The 27,603-nt window shown below is 43.6% G+C and overlaps 1 protein-coding gene across 1 annotated transcript in view; it reads left to right on the forward strand.

The window, feature by feature from the left end:
* DYNC2LI1 (dynein cytoplasmic 2 light intermediate chain 1) overlaps positions 1-27,603 on the forward strand; it is a 200,980-nt gene that overhangs the window by 35,797 nt on the left and 137,580 nt on the right. Inside the window, exon 3 of the mRNA XM_029593329.1 lies at positions 18,501-18,535. Coding sequence (XP_029449189.1) covers positions 18,501-18,535 — 35 coding nt within the window. The remainder of the gene's footprint in view (positions 1-18,500; positions 18,536-27,603) is intronic.

The following is a 27,603-nucleotide window of genomic DNA, read 5'->3' on the forward strand; positions in this document are numbered from 1 at the left end:
CTTAAGAAGATTTTTGAGGTGTCCGCTCTAGGAGTACGGGCCGCTATCTGTACTAACTTCGCAATGCGGGCTAGTCTGCGCTGGGCCCAAGTTCTTCAGGCGAATGCTGATCTCTCCCCGGAAGAGGCGTCTCAAGCTGATCGTCTTGAGGCGGCAATAGCGTATGGAGCAGATGCTTTACATGATCTATTACGGACCTCTGCCAGATCCATGGTAGCGTCTGTTTCGGCGCGTCGCCTTTTGTGGTTACGAAACTGGGCAGCGGATGGCTCTTCTAAAGCTCACCTTGGAGCACTGCCATTCAAAGGTAAGCTGCTATTCGGCAAAGAATTGGATGACCTGATGATCTCCCTAGGAGAGAACAGGGCGTTTAGGCTGCCTGAGGATAAGTACAGAGCGCGGTCCTCCTTCTCCTCCAGGTCACGGTTCCGTGGTTCCAGAAAATCACGTCCTTCTCGTTCCTCGGGTCCCTCGTACAGGTCTTCTTCCTCCCGGGCCTCTCAGTGGCAGCAATCCTTTCGAGGAAAGCGGTTTGGCAAACAGGGAGGAACCTCGACCGCGGGAGCTCACAAGGGACCGCAATGAAATGCGGTCGGTCCAATCCTCGCCTCAGTCTCTGCACGAGATCCCAAATGTCGGGGCGCGGTTAACGTTGTTTTTCGAGGATTGGGCCAGAGTTACTTCGGACCAGTGGGTCCTCGACGTGATAAGACACGGTTACGCATTAGATTTTGTTCGAATTCCAGCGGACAAGTTCCTAGTCTCTCCTTGCAAAGCTCCGACCAAAAAGGTGGCAGTGCTAGACACCATCCGGCGCTTGGAAAGCTTGGGAGCTATCGTTCCGGTCCCTATCCATCAGCGCGGCAAAGGCCGTTACTCCATTTACTTCATAGTCCCAAAGAAAGACGGCACGTCAAGGCCGATCTTGGACCTCAAAGGCGTAAACAGATGTCTACGCGTTCCTCACTTCAAGATGGAGACGATTCGTTCGGTTATTGCTTCGGTAAGGCCAGGCGAATTCTTGGCTTCTCTGGACCTCACGGAGGCGTACCTGCACGTGGGAATTCGGCCGGAGTTCCAGAAATTCCTAAGGTTTTGCATCCTGGGGCGGCATTTTCAGTTCCGGGCGCTACCGTTTGGTCTAGCAACCGCTCCTCGCACGTTCACAAAAGTGATGGTGGTAGTTGCGGCGCAACTACGCCGAGAAGGTCTCCTGGTTCACCCTTACCTGGACGATTGGTTGATTCGCGCAAAATCCAAGCCTCTGTGTCAGCAAGCAGTGGCCAGAGTCCTCCAGGTGTTACAGTCTCTAGGCTGGGTGGTCAATTTCAGCAAAAGTCAACTGGTACCGACTCAGACCCTAGAATACCTCGGAGCTCTTTTCGACACAAGGAACGGCAAAGTGATCTTGTCCCAGGAACGCAGGGACAAGCTACAGTCTCAGGTGCGACGATTGCTCTCTCTTCACAGTCCTCGAGTTTGCGATTATCTGACGGTCCTGGGCTCGATGGCTTCAACAATAGCTCTCGTTCCCTGGGCGTTCGCTCATCTGCGGCCGTTGCAGTCGTCCTTACTATCCCGATGGCGGCCGGTCTCGGAGGAGTTTTTCCTGCCTCTTCCACTCGAGGGCCAAGCGAGATCCAGCCTCCACTGGTGGCTCGACTCCAAGCATCTCTCCTGTGGAGTGTCCCTGCTGGTACCCAAATGGACGGTAGTGACTACGGATGCCAGTCTTTCCGGCTGGGGAGCAGTTTGCCTAGGAAGGTCGGTCCAGGGGCTGTGGACAGCTTCTCAAACCCAGTGGTCTATCAACAGACTAGAGATCAGAGCGGTCCGTCTAGCTCTCCAAGCCTTTTTACCGTTACTAAGCGGAAAGGCGGTCCGAGTACTATCGGACAATGCAACCACTGTGGCCTACATCAATCGACAAGGAGGGACGCGGAGTCCACAGGTGGCTGCAGAGGCACAGCTCTTGATGACCTGGTCAGAACAAAATCTCAGCAACATAGCAGCCTCTCACATTGCCGGGGTAGACAATGTACAGGCGGATTTTCTAAGTCGTCATCACCTCGATCCCGGAGAGTGGGAGTTGGCGGACGAAGCTTTTCGGCTCATCTGCAGAACATGGGGAGTTCCCCACATGGATCTGATGGCCACATGGGACAACGCGAAGGCTCCACGATTCTTCAGTCGGCGTCGAGAACGGGGAGCAGAGGGCGTCGACGCTCTGGTACTTCCATGGCCGACGGATGTACTCCTTTACGTGTTTCCCCCGTGGCCGATGATAGGCAAGATTCTTCGGCGCATAGAATTGCACCCGTTTCATGTGATCATGGTAGCACCGGAATGGCCGCGTCGTCCGTGGTTCGCAGATCTCATCCAGCTGTCAGTGTCGTTACCCATTCGTCTCCAGGGGTTCGCGGGGCTCCTACGTCAGGGCCCCGTCTGTTTGGAGGATGCGGATCACTTCTGTCTCGCGGCATGGCTTTTGAGAGGAATCGTCTGAAGAAAAAAGGTTACTCAGACGCGGTGATAGCTACTTTGCTGAGGTCCAGGAAACAGTCTACGTTTCTCGCTTATGTCCGGGTCTGGAAGGTTTTTGAGGATTGGTGCGTGCAGCGAGGGTTGGATCCCTTTTCTGCTTCAGTCTCAGATATTCTAACGTTTCTTCAAGCCGGTCTGACCAAAGGTTTGGCGTGCAGTTCGTTACGGGTCCAGGTGGCAGCTCTTGGTTGTTTGCGGGGTAAGGTCCGAGGAACCTCCCTGGCTCTTCATCCTGATATTTCCCGTTTTCTTCGAGGGGCTAAACACCTCCGTCCTCCATTGCGTCCCCCCTGTCCGTCTTGGAACCTTAACTGGGTTCTTTCCGCTCTAAGCTCCGCTCCTTTTGAGCCATTGAAGCGTACAACTATTAAGGACCTTACTTTGAAGACGGTGTTTTTGGTGGCAATTGCCTCGGCTCGGCGTATTTCCGAATTGCAGGCGCTGTCCTGTAGGGAACCGTTCTTGCGGATTTCCGATTCCGGAGTATCCTTGCGGACGGTTCCTTCCTTCCTTCCTAAAGTGGTGTCGTCTTTTCACGTCAGTCAGTCAGTGGAGTTACCGGCCTTCAGGGTCGGGGAGTCCACTGATCCCCAGTTCAAAGAACTGCGAAAGCTAGACGTGCGAAGGTCTCTTCTTCATTATTTGGAGGTTACTAATCCGTTCCGGGTAACCGACCATCTGTTCGTTTTGTTCTCAGGGCCAAAGAAAGGGGCCGCAGCGTCCCGCACAACGATTGCGCGTTGGCTTAAACAGGCTATTGATTCAGCGTACTTGGTAAAGGGTAAGCCGCTTCCGGTGGGTCTTCGGGCTCATTCGACTCATTCCCAGGCTGCGTCCTGGGCAGAAGCTTCACAGGTATCGCCTCAGGAGATTTGCAGGGCGGCTACCTGGAAGTCGATGCATACCTTTATCAGGCATTACCGATTGGATGTCCGGGCTACCGATTCCGGGGGATTTGGAGAGAGGGTACTCCGAGCGGGACTCTCTGCTTCCCACCCTCGGTAGGTTTGCTCTGGTACATCCCAGGTGTCCTGGACTGATCCTGGTACGTACAGGGAAAGGAAAATTAGTTTCTTACCTGATAATTTTCGTTCCTGTAGTACCAAGGATCAGTCCAGGATCCCACCCGCAGGGCTTCGCTACAGTAACGGAGAGTCCGCTCATAATTTCTTAATTTCTGCTGTTCGCTTGTTTTTAGCTCTCCCGGTTGGGGAGCCCAGTTCAAGTTCGAGTTTTTCGGTGTTAGTTTGAATTTTTCTAGCCAGTTTGTTACTTGGTTACATTGCTGCTTTGACATTACATATGACTGAGGGGCTGTGACTGGCACAGGGGCTTATATATGGCTCCGCCCACAAGTTTTGCTCTGTCTCCACCCGCTGGTGCGGAGTCACAACCCAGGTGTCCTGGAATGATCCTTGGTACTACAGGAACGAAAATTATCAGGTAAGAAACTAATTTTCCTTTATGTTATAAAATTCAAGGTTGGCGTGCGCAAGGGGATGCACAATTGTGCAACTTGGGCGTGCCGAGCCGCATAGCGTTCCTCCGTTCCCTCCGAGGCCGCTCCGAAATCGGAGCGGCCTTGGAGGGAGCTTTCCTTCCGCTTCCCCCCACCTTCCCCTCCCTTCCCCTACCTAATCCGCCCCTCAGCCCTATCTAAAAACCCCCTGACCTTTATCGTTGAAGTTACGCCTGCCTCCGGGCAGTTATAACTTGCGCACGCAGGCTGGCTGCCGGTGCGCCATCCCTCGGCAGGGCCGCAACGGAGGAGGCCTTGGCCCCGCCCCCGGAACGCCCCTTTTTCGAAGCCCCGGGACATACGCTCGTCCTGGGGCTTGTGCGTGCCGCCGAGCCTATGCAAGATAGGTTCGGCACGCACAGGGGCAGGTTTTCGGGGGTTACGCGCATAACCCTTTGAAAATCTACCCCAAAGACTTTTAGACTTTGGTTGCTGAGAGAGAGTTCTTTTTTCTGCATCAACGCTGTCAGTTGATGTTACCCACGTGTATAGCTGATTTGTTTTGCTGTCCATGGAGGACACCTACAGATAAGCAACTTCGCTTTATAGTGCTATAATGTATTTACTGCTTGGCCACATATCAGACAGCAAGGGTAATGAACAAAAGCAAAGACTACTAGTTCCATAGTATAAGGACATCTTTTAGGTTTTCCAAATTACATGATGTTTTCTTTTAAACTTTATTTTATACTTGCGTTGCATTTGCTGTTTGGTGTAATAAAATCACATACATGAATATACAGTGTATAGTTTATTATTTAGCCATTTAGAAACGACCAGCAAGCAGGCAGCTACTGAAAATCCTGCACTTAACTGCCATAACTGCAAGTCAAGATTGTTTGTTTGGAATGGATTGAACAGTAAACTGAGGACAGTCCCTTCTTACTTTGTGGCTGACACTGAGACCCTATATATATTGAAGGTTAATGCCTTACCATATGTTGTGACCATAGCCAAAGCAAGAAGATTAAACCTATTAAAAGTAACTGTTTTTCAGCTGATATGGGCAGCTCCTACATAGTTTCTTGTAAAAGTCTTCACACCCTTGACCATTTTTCAAATTCTGCTATTTAAAAGATACAAATCAAAATGCATTAAAGTTGGTGTTTCATTTTTCATTTTCATTCTGAAAGAACAATTATAGAAATATTCCAATTTCTCTTCTGCACCCTCAGAAATCCTTTCCTACTTACTACATCTGTCTAATGCAGGATTAGCAATATCATCAGAGTTCATCTAAGTGCTATTGCTACTTTCCACAAAAGGATCAAAGACCTTTCAATAGTTTTACACCTGTTGGTCTCACGTTTTATGAAAGGAATTCTAAATCTTCATCCTCCAATATGCAAACATCCAGTGCCCTGGGATTTGAATATGGTCTTATCAACTCTAATGAGAGTTTTGAACCACTTAACTCTGTCCATTTGAAATATCTCACTTGGAAAGTGGTTTTTCTCATAGCAATCACCTCTGCCTGAAGAGTCAGTGAGCTACAGGCATTAGTTCACTTTTTTCCCTACCTACAGTTTCACCATGACTAAGTAGTTCTCAGAGCTCATCCCAAGCTTCTACCTAAAGTCATCTCAGCTTTTCACATTAATCAAGACATTTCTTTACCTATCTTCTTCCCTTTAACATCATAAGAACAAAAGGGAATCTGTGCTCCATACTTTGGACTGTAAAAGAGCTTTGGCTTACTATAAACAAAGAACTCAACCTCACCGCCGAGCTTCACAACTGCTCCTCTCGTTCTAATAATAGAGAATCAAACAACTGTAATCTACCCGCTCTCATATGCATTCAATCTTGGAGTCATCTTAGACAGCGAATTATCCTTTAAAATATCACATCACAGCAAAAATAAGAGAAGGATACCTAAAACTACTAACCCTGAGACGCATAAAACCCTTCCTAACCCAAGAGGATTTCAGAACAGTATTACAACTACTCATTCTCTCCATTCTCGACTACTGCAACTCTCTACTACTCGGCCTACCTCTCTCCACGATTCGCTCCCTCCAAATTCTACAAAATTCAGCAGCCAGACTACTCACCGGAACCAAAAAACACGACACATAACCCCAATCCTTACATCTCTACACTGGCTTCCAATAAAATACTGAATTGACTACAAAATATTAACCATTATACACAAACACATTCATAAGGAACGAACAGACTGGTTAAGCAAAGTGATTAAACCACACAGAAACCTCCGCTCTGCCAACAAAGGACTCCTAGCAATCCCACCCCCTCGCCGTGCCACACAACTGACATCAATATATGACCGTGCCATCTCCCTCGCAAACCCCCAACTCTGGTATACACTACCGACTGAACTAAGACTACAACCCAGCCTGAAAACCTTCAAGAAAGAACTGAAAACATGGCTGTTCACCAAAACCTACCAAGACTCACACTGCCTCTAACTTCCCCCTCCCCCATATCATTCTGAAAGATCACAAATATTCATGCTACATGACTATATCTTTTTCTTTTTTTTTTTTAATATGCATTTCACAAACATAGACAGCAATTCCCGCATGTCACAGATTGGGTACAAATAATATATTATTTTATTTATTTATTTATTTATTTATAGGTTTTTATATACCGATAGCCGTTACAGTTATAGTATTACAGGTAATACAACCCTAAGCTGTACTCTATTTAAACCAAAAGTATAAGGTAAATTTCCATACAATTATTTTCCAAAAATGCAGTCTGGGAACATAAGCAAACCCCCGTTATAAAGTAAAGGGAGATCCAAAATGTTATACATGAGCAAAAATAAAACATATATAACTAAACATTAAGCAGGTTATGCTGTGCTTACAAACTATTCCCTAAACAGATCTCAGCAAGCTCTAGGTAATTTTTGCATCAATAAACTTACGCAACTCAAGCGGCTCTAAAAACACAAACCTCTCATTCTGAAGTTTAACTACACATTACAAGACTATATCTATAATAGAAGCCATATTCTAGATTTTACTTTGTTACCCTTGAAAAGTTAACGTTATACTATATTTCCTACTAATTTGTTCTATATTTATACCTTTATTACCCTTGAAAAAATGTAACGTTATACTGTATTTCCCTCTAATGTTGTTGTTTGATTCTCTCCTTACTCTAGTTGAACACTCTGCCTATGAAAAAGCACTAACCATGTTAACTAAATGATAAAATTGTAAACCGTTGTGATGGCAATACCGAATGACGGTATATAAAACTCTATAAATAAATAAAATAAACAAGAAAGAAACACAATCTTGATTGCATAAGTCTTCGCACCTGTTGTCATATCAAAGCCAAATTAGTTCCAGTTCAATAAATTTCCAAGCCCATAATAAGTTAAATAGAACCCAACTGTGTCCATTCATAGTAATTGAATTGATTCAAATACTCTTGTTTGAAGAATCAAGCTGCTTCTGTTGCATGAAGTGAATTTGAAACACAGGTTAAAGCATCCCGAAAAAGATACAGATTGAGGGAAACAAAATAAAATTTCGAGGTGTTTGATATCCCTTGAGGCACTGTCTGTTCTATCAGTTACCTGTGAACCGGAGTGATATGTATTTTATACAGGAACTTCCGGTATATAAAAACCAAAAATAAATAAATAAATAAATCATCAGAGTGGAAATAGTTTGGAGAAAATGTTGACTGTTCAACAATTTCAGGATTACTTCACAAACATGGCCTATTTGGAGGGAGGCCATTGCTGAAAAAAAGCCATATGATATGCTGTGTAGCATTTGGGAAAAACCCTTAGGGGTCATAGCATTCATATAGAAGAAGGTTTTGTGATATTCTAAAACTGAAGTGGATCTTTTTGGTAGAGTAAAACATAGTGGCAGCATTATGTTTTGCGGATTTGTTTTGCAGCAGCGGGGACAAGAAGGCTTGTGAAGATTGAGGGAAAGATAGATGGTGCAAAGTACAGGTAGATCTTGGAGAAAAATCTATTCCATTCTGCCATAGACCTTGGACTTGGAAGAAGATTCACCTTTCAATAGGTCAATGATCCTAAGCAGAAAGCAAAATCAACAATGGAGTGGCTTAGCAAGAAGAAAGTCAATGTCCTTGTGTGGTCTGGTCAAAGCCCAGACCTGAATCCAATAGAAAATTTGTGGCAAGATTTGGTCTGCAGTTCTTAGACAATTTCCTAGCCAAATTAATAGAGCTTGAGCTCTACTGTCAAGAAGAATGGGTAAAAACTGCATTGTCCCACTGTGGAAACTTGGTAGACACATATTCTAAATGACTCATGGCTGTTACTGCTGCAAAAAGGGATTCCATCAAGTATTGAGAAGGGTTTGTGAAGACATGCAATCAAGACTTTTTGGTTTTTTTATTCTTAATTATTTTTGGAATATTTCTATAATTATTCTTACTCTTCACTTTCATTGTGAATGTGTACATCTATGAAACTCCTACTTTAAAGTGTTTTGATTTGTATCTTTTAAATAGCAGATTATGAAAAATGTAGAAGAGTATGAAGACTTTTGCAAGGCAATGTATGTGTAACTAATTGAAATCCTTTAAAACCACTGCACAGATGTGCTTGAATAATTTGCAAAATGTCACTTAGCTCAGATTGGCAATGCCAAGTTTATTTCTATATCCAACACCAAACATTTCAAAAAATCCTTAAAAACGCACCTATTTCAATCCGCTTTCCACATATCACATCCTAAATAACATAACTTCTTTCTCTCATATTGGGCACAACACTATTATATATTGATTTATATTATGTAAACTAATTATTGTTTTAGATACTTTTTTAATTTATTGAATATGTTTTGTAATTTTTCCCTTTTATAATTTAATAATTTTATGTTTCTTTTAAGTTTTATTTATATTTGTTTTTATTTTAATTATGTAAACCGTTTTGATTAAACATTGTTTGTAAAGACGGTATACAAACACTTTTAAATAAATAAATAAAGTTCCATGTAATGCTATTCAGAAATAGCAAGTGTATCCCTGAAAGATGACTGCTGAAAACTGGAAGGCTATGACAGGAGATGGCCCATTCTTTTTTTTTTTTTTTTTTTGGTAAATAACACTTTTATTGTGATTACAAGAAAATTAGACAAGCCAAATACATAATATTAAATCATCTAGAGATATGCAGAAGCATGTATATATTCATATCTCAAAGTGTATAAACATCCATACACAGTTTTCAAAATTATCAACCCGATCACCCCCCTGTTAAGCCTCCCACTCCCTCCCTGCCACAAGAATAACTATCGTTCACAGAGAATAAAGAAGTTGAAGTCATTCTTGGTATTTCATCTTAATCCATGAATCAAAAAGATTCCAAATTTCAAGATACCTTCCACGTTTATTTTGTCGGATAGCCTTTAGTCTCTCCATATATTGCAGCTTCCTCAGTTTAGCTACCACCAGTTGTACTGCAGGTGCATTGTGCCGTTTCTACCAAGCTGCTACCACCATTCTGCTGTGTTTTACCTAAATGAACATTCAGCATACTTAATAGCCAAATTTCGGATCTCGGAGAAACTTCACTTCCCAGCATCTCACCAGCACATCTCCTGACATCGAGCTAATTTAGGATATTCCCACCATATATGTAAGAAAGAACTAATGTTATTGCATTCCCTCCACCGTTGATTACTACTTGATGGGTATCACTTTTGTAGCTTGAGAGGACACAAGTACCATCAGAACAGCATCTTATATTCATTTTCTACCATTGATGAAGACAGAGTTCTGACCAATTATCTGAAAGCATGTATCCCACAGCTCTGTTTCCCATTTCCCCCTAGATCTACTTCCCAAGCTTATATATGTTTGGCATTATATGGATCCTCTTTATTCAAAATGGCATAAATTTTAGAAATTAATTTTGTTACATTATTTGTAAAAATTCAAAACCCTTCAAAGAGATTATTTTTAATGCACTTGAACTCATAAAATAATGTAGTTGTGCATAAACCAAAAAAATCAGTATCCTCCAAACCATAAGTTTCAGCAAGATCTTGAAATTTTATCATTTCACCTCCTAACCATTCCTGCCCCAGTCTTCATAAACCCATCTTTTCCCATTTATTAAATACACCATACTGTCTCTCTGTAGGAAAAGAAGTGGACAGAGAATAAAATTCCTCCTTCCCCAAAATCCTCTTCCTCCATTTATTCCATATGTGAATGGTACACCCTAACCGTGGAGAGCTCTGATTCCAATTCCTGCCTATTATACTTCTTTCCCCCCAAAATATAATGAATAGGTATAAGTCCCACCCTTTCCTGTTCAATAGCAGCCCATTGTTTCCTATTCACAGTAATATGACACTCTACGATAGATTTAAATTGAGAAGCTACAAAATATTTTGCCAAGTTGGGAACCCCAAGTCCTCCCTCTGATTTGAAACAATCCAATACTCCCTTAGCTTCCCTTGTGGACCTTTTCTTTCATATAAAAGAAAATACTTTCTTCTGAAGACTTAAGGTGAAAATCAGTAATAATACAAGGCAACATCTGAAATAAGTAACTAATTCTGGATAGGAAATTCATCTTAATTGCGGCCACTCTACCTAACCATGACAAGATGAATCTGTCCCATTTTCCTAGGTCCTGTAGTAGAGATTGTACAAGGGGAGTATAATTAAACTTAACTAGATCCTTCTGCTCTGTGCAAATATTCAACCCTAGATATTGTATTTTATCTTTACTCCATTTGAAAGAATGATGGCCCTGTAAGAAATGGATTTGAGAGTCTGATACACATATAAGCAATATTTCAGATTTATCCATATTTGCTTTAAATCCAGAAACTATCCCAAACTTTTGCAATTCCATTATTACTGCTGGAAGGGACGTGTCTGGATCTGCTAAGATGAACATAATGTCATGTGCATACAGTGATATTTTATATTGCTCCCTCCCTACTCTAATACAAATGACCTCTCTTGAGCACCATATGGCCTCCACCAAGGGTTTAATACTGATCGCAAATAATGGGGATAGGGGACAGTCTTGCTTTGTGCCCTGCCATATTGAAAGATTTCCTGAATAACTCCCATTTATTTTTAAACTGACCTTGAGATTCCTATATAGCTCCTTCACCCATGCTAAGAAGTATCCCCCCAACTCCATCTTTTCTATTACTATAAATAAGAATGGTCATGGAACCCTGTTGAAGGCCTTTTCAGCATCAACAGCTAATAGCACTGATGGAAAATGTTCCATGTTGGCCACATGTATCAATTCCACTGCAATTCTCCCTGGCATAAAACCAGCCTGGTCTTCATTAATGATTTCATTAATCACCACGCGCAGTCTCTGAGCCAAAATATTAGCCAATAGTTTAGGATCTAAATTGATCAGCGATATTGGCCTGTATGATCTACATAATGTATGATCCTTTCCAGGTTTGCGTAGAATTGTAATCTCAGCCACATTTATTTATTTATTTATATTCTTTTTTATAACGAAATATAGCTGAGTGCCTTCATTCCGGTTTACAGTGTAACAAATTCATAGAATGAACAGTTATAAATTATAAATTATAACACAATACAAAGAGAAAATATATATATATATAACATCTCGGCAAAAGCAGAGTATAACATGTTAGAATGAGACAATATAGGTTTAATTTTGCATAAAACTTATTAACGAAGTATTAGGGTTTTAGATGAAGGTTGGAATTGGTATATACAGATCATATCATTCTGTGTATGATTGTCTAAACAACCATGTTTTTAGTTCTTTTTTGAAATTTTTGGAATCTTTGATGGAACTTAGGTATCCTGGGATAGAGTTCCATTCTTTTGGTCCAGCTATAGAGAAGGCTCTATGTCTAGTAGAGGATAGTTTTGCAGATGAGAGAGGAGGAATGAATAGCTGTAATTTGTCAGAAGATCTTGAAGAGCGGGGTGATTTGTGAATTGTAATCATGTTGTCCAGGGATGAATTGTTGTCTTTGTAAATTTCGTTATGTAGGATGGTTAAGGATTTGTGTTTTATTCTTTGTGAAATAGGTAACCAGTGAAGGTTTTTTAGGGTTGGGGAGATGTGATCAAACTTCTTTTTTCCGACTTCTTTTTTCCCTCATTATCTGAGGGAAGCAAATGACCCCCTTCTCTAATTTCATTAAACATCCTAACCAATAGAGCTTCCAAGATGTCCATATAATTTTTTATAGAACAAGAGGGTTTACTCATCTATGCCAGGTGCCTTGCCCAGTTTAAGATCTTTAATTGCTTCCCTAACTTCTAATGCAGAGATAGGTCTCCCCAGATCTAACTCAGCCACATCAGTTATCTTTGGCAGGTCTATTGCATCAAGATAAGCTCTTATTTCTTCCTTAGATGCCTTTAGTCTCCATAGAGTATAATTCTTCATAAAATTGAACAAACCTAGATTTTATAGCACCATTATCCAGAATTAAATTTCCCCCTTTGTCCTTAATGCAAACAATCTGAGATTAAACCTTTTTATCCTTCAGTCTTAGAGCCAGTAGTTTCACAGTCTTAATCCCAAATTCATAATATGTTTGTTTGACTAAATTGAAGGCAATCCTTTTTGCATCTAATAAACTTATTTTATGTCGTATACTCAATTTTCCCACTATTATTGAACCCAGCTGTACCTTATGTCTCAGCACCAGATCTTTTAATTCCTGAAGTAATGTTTGTTTCTCTTTTACTTTTTCTTTTTTATGATATGTACCCAAACCAATCAAGAACCTACAGATCACTGCTTTTAAGTATTCTCACAGTGTTATAGGAAACATTTCCTCCGTGTCATTGTCTACAGCATAATCTTCTATATATTTCTGAATTGTTACTGTACGTTTTATCTTTTATGAGACATCGTTCAGTTTCCAGAAATGATGCACATTTTTCATGACCCTAACATTCACTTCCCACCAGACTAAAACCTGTTAGTTTCAGGAATCAACTCTTTTTCTATTAAAAAAAAAAAAAAGCCAATTCTCAAATAAGAGTTGTGTGGATGAGAATAGAAAGAATAATTTCTACTAGAGTGATATAGTAAACGTCATATATTAAATGCCAATTTTCCATCAACTTTTTTTTAGTGATAATCCTGTCCTTTTTTGATACTCATCATCCCCAGATGAGCTGTCCAAAGAAGAGAGTCTAAGGATATTAAAATCCCCCCACCACCACTAAACTCCCACCTGCCAACTGTATTAATTGTTTATCAGCCTCATCCAGTGTTAATCTCTGGGCCACATTGGGGCAGAATAAATTAACTAAGACAAACCTATTATTAATATCCGCATGTACTGTAATGAACCTCCCTCCTTCAACTCTTTTGACAGCCAAAATCTATACTAATGTGCTACTAACAATAAGTATTCCCATCCCACTATACGTATGTCCAGGAGAACCAGATGCAAAAAACTGATGTGAAAAAATACTTAGAGGACAGGAGACGCTCATCTCTTTTCCTAAGATGCATCTCCTGCATAAATGCAAGAGTAACTTGAAGTTGTGCTAGATGTCTATATAAAAGCTGACGTTCACAGGGGGTATTCAACCCTTTAACCTTAAGTGAAACAAATTTGATAGGAACCATGATACCTTAATCCTCTTACCCTAAGAATCTACCTTTTCTCTACTAATCTTCCCCACCCAAAATTTTCCACATTTTTAGCCCTGTAAAGAATACCTAACCCATTCTACCTTTTCTCAATCCCATTACAAGCTCCCTTCTCCTCCCCACATTCCCCTCCATTCTTATCCATCCCTCTGATAGTCCCCTAACCCCATAATCCCTGTCCACTAATTTACAGTAGACTCCTACCCTTGAAGGAATGAACCATCTTGCCTCCACTTCCTCTTCCAAAGATTTCTGAAAATCCGTTATACTACCACCCCACTAATACTTCACAGATAAGATGTATACTGAAATAAACATTTTATTGAACCAACCAAAACAACACCTCTCCCTTCGGAGGTATTACAAACTTAGTAGATTTTGAATAGGCCATGCGCGTAAAATCCGGCCTTTACGTGTGTTAGTGGGCCTTGCGCATGCCGAGCCTATTTTCCAAAAGGCCCAGCCATGCGCATAAAGACTGGTACGCACATAAGTGCTGGCCTTCCTTCAAGAGGCTGGCCGAGGGGGTGGGCGGGCCAGGACGGCATCATTGATCGCTGTCCTGGAGCCTTGCGCGGTTGCCGGCACGCACAACTTACTTCAGGTTAGATAGGTAGGGTTTAGGGTGTGGGGAGGAGAGGGGAAGGGGAAGGGAGGCTAAGTAGGGAGACTAGCGGGTCGATACTCTAAGGCCGCGGTAGAAAGAGTGCGGCATTGCCAGGCGCACGCACAGTTCTCTTCACCTACCGCTCGATACTCTCTTCTAATTGCATGCAAATGCATGCCGCGGCTGCGAAGCCTTAGGCAAGCGTTAGGCCCGCGCAACCCATTTTACTGTATAGAGCGCCTATACAGTATCCTGGGTTCGCGGGCCTAACGCTTCACGGCCGCGCTGGTATCTGTCATTTCAAATGACATTTGAAATGACAGGTACCAGGAAGTGGACAGTTATGTTCCCCGATGCTCGGCAAACTTTCCCCCAGCTCCCGCTCACCTGCCCTGGCCCCGTCCGGTCTCCGGTGCAGCCCCAGTCTGTCTCCTCCTCCCGAGGCAAACCCCGAAAAAGTAGCAAGGCTCGGGCCTGCTACCATAGTCCCTTCTCCCTTCTCCTCTCCTCCCGATTTCGGCGCTCAAGGCGGCCGGGTGGGCGTGCATTCATCCAGGCAGAGGGAGCCGGTGGCGAAAGCGGCCTCCGGCTCCCTCTGCCTGAATGAATGCACGGCCCCCGCCGGCAGTGAATGAATGCCCGTGCGATTTCGGCGCTCAAGGCAGTCACATGACGTGACGTCACGCCTTGAGCGCCGAAATCGCACGGGCATTCATTCACTGCCGGCGGAGGCCGTGCATTCATCCAGGCAGAGGGAGCCGGCGGCGAAAGCGGCCTCCGGCTCCCTCTGCCTGGATGAATGCACGGCCCCCGCCGGCAGTGAATGAATGCCCGTGCGATTTCGGCGCTCATGCCTTGAGCGCCGAAATCGCACGGGCATTCATTCATGCATCAAATTCCTTATAGGAAAACCTCTTTCTAACAAATAAATTTATCTCCAGCCTTTTTTTTTTTTTAATCAGAATAAGACCACTGAACCCTAGTCATAATGAAAATAACTTTGGCTCCTGAATGGGCAACCGATTAGCCTGGGATAAACAGAAACAATGCCCGTGCGATTTTGGCGCTCAAGGCATGAGCGCCGAAATCGCACGGGCATTCATTCACTGCCGGCGGGGGCCGTGCATTCATCCAGGCAGAGGGAGCCGGCCGCTTTCGCCGCCGGCTCCCTCTGCCTGGATGAATGCACGGCCGCCTTGAGCGCCGAAATCGCACGGGCATTCATTTACTGCCGGCGGGGGCCGTGCATTCATCCAGGCAGAGGGAGCCGGAGGCTGCTTTCGCCGCCGGCTTCCTCTGCCTGGATGAATGCACGCCCACCCGGCCGCCTTGAGCACCGAAATCGGGAGGAAGGGAGAAGGGACTACCGTAGCAGGCCCAAGCCTTGCTACTTTTTCGGTTTGTTTTTTTTTGCTTCGGGAGGAGGGGACAGGACTGGGGCTGCACCGGAGACCGGACGGGGCCTTGATCGCCGAAATCGCCCCCATTTTTTACACTTTATTCCCGTTTTAATTTTCTAACACCACACTAACACCAAGTAGAGGGTGGCGGTAAACTAACAGGTTAAGGACGCAGCAAAATAGCGGGTTACAAAGGAGATAATCTGAGCGCGCATCACAGTATCGGAGGGGAATAGCTAATTCCTTCATTATACAGCTAATTCGTTCATTTACATATCATATACATGCTGCGTGCGGAAAGGGTTATGCGTCTTTTTTAAGAAGCGCTAAGGACGCGTGAAACTGGAGACTGTATCGCTGGATCGCCTTATGCGTCCGAATTGTGCACTCCCAGCTCGTTACAGACGGGAAATCCTCAACCGCACGTTACAGTATCGACCTGTAGGTAGGGGGGTAGGGAACTGGGGAAAGCCGAAATGTGTCGCTGCGCAAAGTTTGCGGAAATCTTCCCTCCTTGCATGTGCCGCCTGCACATACGCATGCAGCTTATAAAAGCTGGTGCGCATGTGCGAGCAGCGCACGGATTTTATAAAATCGCCATGTTCATGTATACGCATCAGGAAGCACGAGCACATGGACGCACACACGCTTTTAAAATCTACCCCTTAATGATCTTCTGGACTGTGCACCCTGATTTGTATCCGGAGAAGTCCTCAAAGCACATTTTAATCCTGAATTACTTCTCCATTATCTTGCCCACCTTCTCCAATCCCCTGCCAGGATTGGATAGAAAGGAGTCTCTGATCATTTTGGGAAGGCATTGACAGCTGTGATAGGTATCACCCGAATTTTTCCTCAGATGTCTACCTTTTTTGCCTACCCGTTGTCATTTAGGTTGTTCAGGCAAGTTAATGTTACCGTTCTTCTTCCCTGAAGATGGAATGGATATTCCTACAGCTCTCAATATTGTAAATGCTTCTTCCTCCATTTTAATTGTGGACTTCATCCTGCTGATAGTAAAGGCCATGCTGTAGGGTTACAACCATCTGTAACGAACATTCTCCCTCCTTAATATTGCAGTCACCGCCTATAAATCCCTCCTCTGTTTCAGAGTAGCAGGAGAGAGGTTATTGTAGATGGAAATTGTGTGCCCTTCCCAGGTGATGTTCCCCAAGTTCCTCACTGCGTGCATGATATCCTGTTTTAAAAGAAAGCTGTGTAGACATGCTATAATGTCTCTAAGCATGTTGCTAGGAGCAGCACCCAGCATCCTGTGCACCCATTCGATTATCATCTCAGAGCTCTTGCTCATCTCCCCAGGCGCTACACTCTCTTTCAGCACTGCACCTCAGATTTTACTCATCACCTGTGATGCATTTGAAAATTCCTCTGTCTGGCAATCCCCATATTGTGATATTGGATTGTTGCGAGCAGTTTTCCAAGTCCACCATTGTAAGAGCTATCTCCTTGTTAGCCTTGCACAACTAAGAGACCTCCATTGATAGCTGTTTCACATGAGCGGCTTGTTCCTCGACTTGGACCTCTTCATCTTCTATTCACTTTCCCATATCTAGCATATCAGAGTGGAAGTCTGAGACTGTCTCTTGGAACTCCTCTTTCAGTGAACGAATATCATGTTTAATTTCCATTTTTGTCAGCCTTGTTTGGTAAGTATTTCTCCTTTACTGGCAGCATCACTCTCATTAGGGCCTACATCTGCCTCCGCTTCCACTACAAGCTCAGGCATGCTGTTCAAGACCTCGTATCAGGATCCTCCCGCATCAGAGGAGAACTGCTTGAGATCGACAGATTTCTTCCTAGTTGCCTTAATCTCCACACACTAGTCTTTCCATTCCACCAAAAATGGCAGGGTACACTAGTCTTTAATGGGGTATATTTGATAAGGTGTTGAGAAGTGTAGAGGAGCAAGGAACTCAGACGTCCATATTAGTCGGGTGATGACACTTTCTCCAAGATGACCCTTTTTCTTTGTGTAGCAGAACAGAAATGAGCATGAGGAAGTTGTGCTATAGATTGATTGATTGCTTTAAAAACTGCATAATCGGGGCTGAAAGAACAAGGCTTACAAGTAATTTGTTTGCCACTGTCAAATACAGGATGCTGAGCTTGATGGAGCCATAGTGTGATCTAGTTCAACAGTTCTTATTTTCTTAAAGGTTACTGTATTATGCAGGAGGAAAATTTGTTGCACTATATTACGAATGATGTACCCATTTTCTCAATAAATAGGATTCCCTATGCTCTCTGTGTTACACATGTGACAAAATATTTTGTACATTTTCAAATTAGTATAAAACGTTGTTATAGAACTTGATTACTGGAATTAGCTAGTTGTTAGATGGTCTAGTTCTTGAAAAATAAAGTATTTGGAGTTTTAACTAGCTCCCCCTGGATGTTTATTGTTAGTGCATACCTTCCCTTCACAATCTTCCTTTCAGGCAGATTTAACTAGTTCACAGGAAACCCATTATCCCTTTAATCCATCAGCAGGTAATGAGGATTTGGAGATTTAAACACAGTTGGTCAGATTAATCACTTAAGTGATGTCTGATTGTGTAGTGAATTATTTTTGTTATGTGCCACTGTCGGTGTTTTCTAATTAAAATAATAAGTATCCACACTGATTGAAGGAAAGTTGGCAGTTTACATTTTGCACTTATCAGAATATTGAATAATTGTGTGTGTTTCTTATTTTCATACACTTAGTTTCAGTGGAGTTTTTAGAATAATATATACTTTAATTTGATATAATTCTCATGCTTGACTAACGTTAAAACTTTCTTATATATTTTGTTGCTGTAGGGAAAGACGACAATTATTCTGAGGTGTCTGGACAGGTAAAGTACTGTTTTGTCATATGTTATTAAAGTGTGACTAGACAGCCTGTGCACCAAAACTTGTGCTAATCTTTTGTTAGCATACATTCTCTAAAACATAGGTTAAACTGGGATGTACGATTATGCCATTATACAGGTCATTAACGAGACCTCACCTGGAGTATTGTGTCCAATTCTGGACACAATACTCCAGTGGCTGACCGGTGCCACAGGGAGTCATTACTCTACGTTTTTCACAGGCACAGAACTATGCAGGAGAAAACAGGTGCAGGAATTTCAAAATGAAATCACCCCATTTACTTTATCTGGCCCAACCTTTTTCACGTAGATAAGCAGCTGAATTAGCCATGCTGTCTGGGTACGTCTTCCATGCCACTAGGTGGCAGAGCTCTCTAAGTATAGTAAAGTCTTTTAGCCGGGTGCTCCCTCTTATATCCTCTCTATTCTCCTCAGGCTCCTCAGTCAGTTTGCCACGCGGAGCTCTGCTCTCCTGTGAGAGAAACTTCTGTGTAGTAAAAAAAAAAAAAAAAAGGAAAGAAACCTGTGAAAATCATCAGCACTTCTTTGAATTAACAGGAAGAAGAATGCCACGTCCTGGTTTCAAATTTTGCTCTTGTGGCAAAATTATGTTGGCCACTGATGGCCACAAATCCTGTTACTTGTGTCTGGGACCCTCCCACGACCAAGTTAATTGTGCAGACTGTGGACGCATGTCCCCACGCGCCCAGCAACAGCGGGCAGCAAAGATACAGGACTTTCAATCTAGGATTTCGGATTCCTATGAACCATCTGAGGCTTCGGTAAGGTCATCACCAGGACCAAAAAGAAGAAAATGGTCTCCCTCATCGAGGAGAGCCTCCGCAGTTGATCCCCCCAGGTCAGAACACCCACTGTTGCTCACCCGTGAAAAACTGGGGCATGGTGCCAGGGATGCGTCGGTGGGATCGCAGTTAGATGCGCCGACACGGCTAAAAAACTTCGAAGCGTCGATGCATCAAAGGAAGTGCGGCGCATTGACGCACCAAAAGACGTCCGGCGCAGAGACGCCTCTGCGTCGAAGCTTCATCAAACTGGCGCAACTGGCTAAACCGCCGATGCATCGATGTACAGATATTTCTGCCTCAACGCCTCATTTAATAGGTGCGTCATCGACGCATACCGGTGCATAGCCGACGCAAATTCCACAAAAACAACATAAGAAGCACCATTCGGGCCATAAGAGGCCAAGAGACATATCTCCTCTGCCAATTTTGGAGTCTGAACCAGAGTTTTCGCCTCCTCATATTTCGCCCACAACTCCTACCTCACCTGGAACAGTATCATCTGAATCCATAGTTTCGATTGGTGCATCAAGCCCTGGTCAACCTCAGCCGGCTCCAGGACATGGTTCAGAAGATATAACCCCATTTACTCTACCGCCAAGTACTGAGCCAACACCAGTACCGTCCACTTTGAGTCTCACTACTCAAGCCATGACCCAAATTACCAACATTCTGTCTCAGTTTCTACAATCAGTAGAAAAATGAAATATTCCACCTCAACCTGCTAAATTACCAACATTGCCAGTGGTCCCTGTCACACCGGGTCCAGCACCCAATGTCCATACAGTACCACATTCATCCCCAATTGAATATGATACTGATTCCTCTGCAGATACTTCCATGGGTTACCCATCTGACCCAGCCGAGATACCTCCAGAACCATCTTCACCCCCAGAAGATTTATCTTATTCTCAATTTATAGAGAAGGTTGGTAAATCCCTAAATGTAGAAACCAGGAAAATACCTGACCTATGTCAGGAAATGATGGGCATACTGAAGATTTTTGATGCCCCCACAGAGCCAATAGCCCTACCACAGCATTCTGTTCTGACACAGCTAATAGAAAAATCCTGGGACACTCCACTCTCCACACCACCAACCTCCAGAAAGATTGATATGAAATATAAGATGAAAGATTCTCCCTTTCATGCCTCCACTCAGCTTCCGCATAACTCTGTTGTTGTTGAGTCAGTGATGCAGAAGGCACGGAAATCTCGTATTCATTCGAATACACCACCTCACAAAGACCATAAGCTGTTGGATGAATTTGCAAAGAAACCCTTTAATTAGCGATGTTAAAAACACAAGAATTCAGAATCACCAATTCTATATTACTCAGTACCTGTCTGAAAATTTACAGGCACATAAGACAAATCTCCAGCAGAGTTTTCCGGATATGGCTTTGCCTCCTCAATATCACAGTATGAAGGAAGGCTTAAGACACTTACTAAGAACCGTTTATGAAGTTTTTGATGTCTCATCAAGAGGTTCAGCAAACGCTCTGGCTGCACGACGTCTCACATGGCTTCATTCTAGCGCCATATGAGACGATGTCCATAACAAATTAGCAAATTTGCCGTGTCGTCCACTGGTTATAAACTTATCTGGTCTTAAATGGAGGTTCCTGGGACGGGGGGAGGTTATGAATGGTGAGTGACTGGGGTATGACTGTAGATGCAATTGTGGGGTGGTGCTATGAAAGGGGGGGGGGGACAAGAAAATGAAAAAACTGGCAAAGGAGTACGCATGCTGAAGGATCTATAGTTGTTTTTGTATTGCATGTCAGCTATTGTCTTGGTACTGTGTTACTGATTTCTGTGTTTGTAAGTTGTGCTCCTGGCAATAAAAATTATTTTGAATAAAAAAAAAAAAAAAAGGAAACCTTTGCTAACTCGAAGGCTAGCAATCGCGTAGGCTATTTGTATCTGGTATGCGTGACGTCATCACAGGGGGACGCCCCTGAGGTTCGCGCCAAAGAAGGTACTTGAAGCAGGGCCGCGCGCGCCCTAAGGCAACTGGACAGCATGGCGGGAGGCAGTGCCCAAGCCGGACTGGGGACGCCGGACAGGATGGCAGGCAGACGCCGTGGCAGCCAAACGTCCGTCAACCACAGGAGGAGTTGCCAGGGAGGTCAGGAGGGCGGAGTGGAGACGTTGGGCAGCAACAGTCGTAACAGTTTAGCAGTGGCGGTGGCGCACCTTCGTCGTCAGGGGATGCAAATATTTCCTTATCTGGACGATTGGCTCCTGGTAGCCTCCAATCAGACTCTGCTGCGGGCCAATCTCCTACGAACTATTTCTTGCCTAGAAATCTAGGCCTTCTCATAATCTACGAAAAGTCAAATATGCAGCCCACTCAAACTTTACAATTCATAGGAGCCGTCATCGAAATGATACAGGACAAGGCTTTCCTTCCCCATCCGAGAGCAGTGGCTCTCTCCACTCTGGCTACAGATCTCTTTCAAACTTCAATAACATCTGCTCGCCATATTCTAACCCTTCTCGGCCACATGGCAGCTTCCATATATGTAGTCCCTCATACACGACTCCACATGCATCGCCTGCAATGGGGCCTGAAAAACCAATGGAGTCAATTCTTCCACCCATTGTCTACACCCATTATCATGACGAACAGTATGAAAACAGATCTTCAGTGGTGGATTTCTCCATCAACACTACAGACAGTGGCTCCATTGAGACCATTACAACATCATCTAATACTAACCACAGATGCCTCCCCCCAAGGGTTGGGGAGCTCATCTCGACCAATTGACAACTCAGGGTTTATGGTCGACATTCAAAAGGGCTCAGCATATCAACCTACTAGAGCTAAGAGCGGTCAGAAACGCCCTTCGAGCTTTCGAAGAATCCCTTCGAGGGAAGATACTAATGATTCACACGAACAACCAAGTCACGATGCTTTACATAAAAAAGGAAAGAGGGTCCGGTTCTTGGAACCTCTGCAGGAAACAGTTCAATTACTGGAGAGGGCTCATCAACAAACAATATCTCTTCAAGCAACTTATCTGCCCGGAATTCAAAACTCCAGGGCAGACAAACTCAGCAGGAGTTTTCATCCTCACAAATGGCAGTTGGACAAAAAAGTAGTTCAATGCCTATTCATGATTTGGGGTCATCCCTCAATCGACCTTTTTTGTAACAGAAAATAACACCCAGCTGGAAAACTTCAGTTCAATTTACCCGAGCTCACAAAGAATCGCGTCGGATGCTTTTCTCGTAAGTTGGTCTCACAACCTACTATATGCGTTCCCGCCGATACCTCTTATCTCCCGCACCATACAGAGATGCATCGAAGATGAAGCCGATCTAATCTTAATAGCACCAGCTTGGCCAAGACAATCATGGTATAGCTACCTAGTTCGTCTATCCATATGCAACCCCATTCCCCTGGGAAACAGCCCTCAGCTGCTAACCCAGGACAACAGGTCTCTCCTACATCCTCTTCATTCCTCCCTACATCTCACAGCCTGGAGGTTGAACGGATCGCATAACAACACCTAGCTATTTCTCCTGCTCTTCAAGATATTTTAGTATTTTTGAGAAAACCTTCAACTCGACTCAATTACAAAAGAAAGTCGTCCCGCTATGCTTCTTGGTGTTCAGCAACAGATACAGACCCTTTCACTTGCCCGCCTGAACAGCTTCTTTCATACCTTCATTTACTCTATAATGAAGGCCTAGCGACTTCCTCACTCCGAGTTCATCTAAGCACTATTGCAGCTTACCATACTTACCTTAATGGAGAACCCATTTCATGTCATACTTTAGTCTCCAGATTCATGAAAGGAGTATTAAGTCTATGCCCTCCATTACAAAAACCACCAGTACCATGGGACATTAATATGGTTATCGAACAACTAATGCGTCCCCCCTTTGAACCATTAGACACTTGTCACCTTCGATATCTCTCATGGAAAGTACTTTTCCTAGTTGCGTTAACTTCAGCAAGAAGAGAAAGTGAACTGCAGGTGCTAGTCCACTATCCGCCTTATCTTCAATTTCACCATGATGAGGTGACTCTTCACACTCACCCTAAATTCCTACCAAAGGTTATTTCCAGTTTCCACATTAACCAGACCATAACCTTACCAACTTTTCATCCGAAACCTCATACAAATGACAATGATAGAAAACTCACACGTTGGACTGTAAACATGCACTAGCCTACTACAAGCAGTGAACTACTTCACCTAACAGACCTTTGCAACTCTTTCTATCTTTCAACCCAAACGCGCAAGGACATCCAGTGACTAAACGAATGCTTTCCACGTGGATTTCGAACTAAATTCAATTTTGCTACCAGCAACGGTCGCAAACTCTTTCTTCCAATCCAAAAGTACACCAAGTTCGTTCACTGGCAGCCTCGATGGCCCATCTCCATGAAGTTCCCATCATAGATATTTGCAAAGCTGCAACATGGTCATCACTGCACACTTTCACATCCCATTACTGTTTGGACAAACAAACTGTGAATGATGCAGTAATGGGTAGGACTATCCTACAGAAGAGCACATGTTCCTCGCATATACAGCCTTCATAGGAACTATTCGCCAAAAATTCTGTATTGAGCTAATTACAAATCACACAAGATGACAGCTCAATACCTCAGTTGGGGACTCCCAGACAGCATGGCTAATTCAGCTGCTTATCTATGTGAAAAGAGCAAGTTTGCTTATGTTTTCCGTAGATAGCAGATGAATTAGCCATGCTGACCCACCTGCCTCCCCAAACAGTTCCAGCAACACCTGCACTTGCTTTAATACTGACTGAGGAGCCTGAGGTGAATCAGAGAGGATATAAGAGGGAACACCTGGCTAAAAGACTTTACTATACTTAGAGAGCTCCGCCACCTAGTGGCACGGAAGACGTACCCAGACAGCATGGCTAATTCATTGGCTATCTACGGAAAACACCGTTTACAGTAAGCAAACTTGCTCTTCTCTGCCCTAGAGCCATCTGTTTTTTGTCTGTGGGGAGGGGAGGGAGAATTTCCTTCAGTAAGCTCTGTAAAAATTGCCTTTGGTTCCCTAAAGAAGATATGTTAGACACATTCAAATACCTAAAAGTTATTAATGCACAGGAAGCAAACCTGTTTAAAAAAATGGAAGTTCTAGAACAAGAAATTATGATATGCACTGAGGGGGTAGACTAAGGTGAAACATCAAATATTTTTTTCACAAAATGGATGGTGGGAACATGGAACACTTTGCCAAGGTGGATGGTGATACTAAAACAGTGACAGTGTTTAAGAAGGTATGCACAAAAGATCCTTCATTGCTAAATGTGGAAAGAGCAGAAACATGACCTAGTGACTTAGCAGAACATATTTAAGCATACATCTGAGTGATGGGGCTGCCAGAATTAGCATGCATTCTAATCTTTCTTTAGTTATAGGTCCCTATGTATTGCAAATAGCCACAAATTTATGTATTTATTTCATTAAACTTATTACATGCTCAATTGCCTTGTAGACCTCTGGGCAATAGAATAAAATAAACATAGATTATAAAATAAATTACATATACTTCATTAAGCAAATGTGTAACACTAAATAAAAATAAAAACTGTCTAATTAATAGTCTTCAGGAGTGGATAAAAACACAAAAATCACCATTAAATAAAGTTTTCACTTCCTTACAAAACCTTAAATAATCCAGATTGAATTGCAGTGCCTTCCTATTCCCATTTCACAGATAAATCACCTGATACAGATTGTTTTTAGAAAAATAGAGCATAAATCTGATTACAATTTTTAAAACAGGCTAGCCCAGTGTTTCAGCAGCAGTGCTAAATGCTACCTTGCAGAGAGATTTGAGTTTGATTTCCAGGGCAGGACTGTCCCTCTCAAGCCAGCTAGGACTGGAATACAGTGGAGGCAGCACGCAAGTCCCTGCGGGGATGGAAACTCTGCCATCATTCAACAACGACACCTAGTGACCAGGCTCACGGACCATGATTGCATACTCTGAATGTATGAAAAAGGAAGTAGGGCCATTTCTGGTTCTCCTTGCCTGCTTAATTAAGCACAGCCTTCCTGTTAGGAATGGAAAGACTCAGAAACTGATACAGTTAATTTTTCAAACACTAGCTCAGATGCTTTGGAAGCTGTGCCAGGCAATTAAGAGGGAAAGAGAGCTGGGGATGGAGAGCTTTTACATTGGACAAACAGGCATACTGGCTAAAGTGAGAAAACAGGTAAGCAGCAAAAGAGTGGACGTATGAATAGTACCAAACTAAATGATATGAATAGACTCCTGGTTGTGTTTTTACTCATATACAAATTAATAGAGAATTAAACTTTCAGTTTTAGCTCTAATTATTTCTTAGCCAAAGAAAACCAGAACAAGTGAATGCAGGCAGCAAGTGTAGCTGAAAGAAGCAATTCAAGATTTAAGTCAAAAAAAGTATGAAAAAATTAAGTAAAAACTATGTGAAAAAAAGCAAAATTTCTTTTCCCTGTACGTATCCGGATCAGTCCAAACCATGGGTTATGCCTCCCTTCCAGCAGGTGGAGACAGAGATTTATTTATTTATTTATTTATTTAAGCGTTTTTATATACCGAAATACGTTGGGAACATCATCTCGGTTTACAGTTAACTTAATTTGCTAAGAAGCTTTACAAAGAACAGATAACAATATGTAACAACAGGATACAAGTTATAGTATTGAATAACTGTGTATGAGGGAGGTATTTACAAGATATTTACAAGGAAATTACAAGGAGGGAGGTGGGTGAAGGGGACTGCAAAGGCACCCTCAGTTAAGCTGGTGTTCCTCCTGCATCCTTTCAGTATTTCTCTGTCTCCACCTGCTGGAAGGGAGGCATAACCCATGGTTTGGTCTGATCCGGGTACATACAGGGCTCCACTGAGTCCTGTGGTGGAGCAAGCGGGGGGAACTCCACCCCGAGCTCAGAAAGAACTGCAGGAATGAGAGGCTCTAATTTCTCTCTCTGAAACAGGCAAACCACCCTAGGGTCATCACCATCCAGAGGATTCTGTTTCCTCTGATCCTCATTCAATCCCCCCCCCCCCCCCCCGGGGGGGGGGGGCGCGGAGAGGCCCCTGCATCAGCTGCCGCATGTCCCGGCACCACTGGGGCGGCAGAGCCATCTGAAGCCACAGCTCCTTTTAATTTGGCTACCCGTAAAGATGCGGGTCCATCCGCACGCTTGGCTACCTTTGGAGCCGGTCCCTGCACAGGTCTCACAGGCAAAACAGCAGCTTGCGGAGACCTGGAAGCCAAAAATACTTTGTGCATAAGGAGGATAAAATCTAAAGAAAAAGAATCGGGATCAACATCCTGTCCCCCTTGGAATAAATCCTGGTCCTGATCAAACAATCATCAGGACTGGCAGGGACCGGTGATAGGGCTGGAGGAAACAGCCCCTCCCCCATAGCATCAGCCTGAGCTGCTGCACATGTGCCTAAGATGGCTGCTGTCCCTGCATTGAAGAAAAAGGGATCAGCACTGAAATCACGCTGCGCAGGGCGTTTAGAAGCCCCTCGAGGCTTGGGCAATGCTGCAGACCCTGAAAAGGAGCTGCTTTCCCCACCAGGTAAGCATCGGGAGCAAATCCCAGCTCTAGAAAGCCGCGCGGTGGCTTCACCACATGCTACACACAAAGATGGCCGCGGCATCTCGATTTTTTTTTTTTTTTAAAGCCAAAGCAGCCCAGGGTAAGAGAGGGACTGGACCACCAGTAATCACCTACCCTGCTTCTTATCTGCCTAGAGCCCCGCGAGGTTACCAACCCCAGCTCCTTTAACCTGCCACCAGAGAGGATGACCCCACAGGATCTAACAACCCCCTGGGAGGATAGAGAAAACTTCTCTCAGTAGAACTGTCTAATTTTTTTTTTTTAAACTTGCTTGATTCAGAATTTATAGCTAGTTTACTTTTAGATAAATTTAAGGGATAGCCTACATCCCAGAAACAGGGCAAGACTGCAGGGTTTGCATGACCTCCATCTCCTGGAGACAGAGAAATACTGAAGGGATGCAGGAGGCACACCGGCTTAACTGAGAGTGCCTTTGAAGTTTATCTCTGTCTCCACCTGCTGGAAGGGAGGCATAACCCATGATTTGGACTGATCCGTGGTACTATAGGAACAAAAATTATCAGGTAAGAATTAATTTTCTTTTTATTTGTAGGTAGCAAATGTGTTGTTCTTGTATGCAAGTATCTACTCTAAAAGAGCAAGCAATAACAAGAAATATATGGTAC

This window comes from Rhinatrema bivittatum, chromosome 3 (assembly GCF_901001135.1).
Source record: "Rhinatrema bivittatum chromosome 3, aRhiBiv1.1, whole genome shotgun sequence".
Classification (NCBI taxonomy): Eukaryota; Metazoa; Chordata; class Amphibia; order Gymnophiona; family Rhinatrematidae; genus Rhinatrema; species Rhinatrema bivittatum.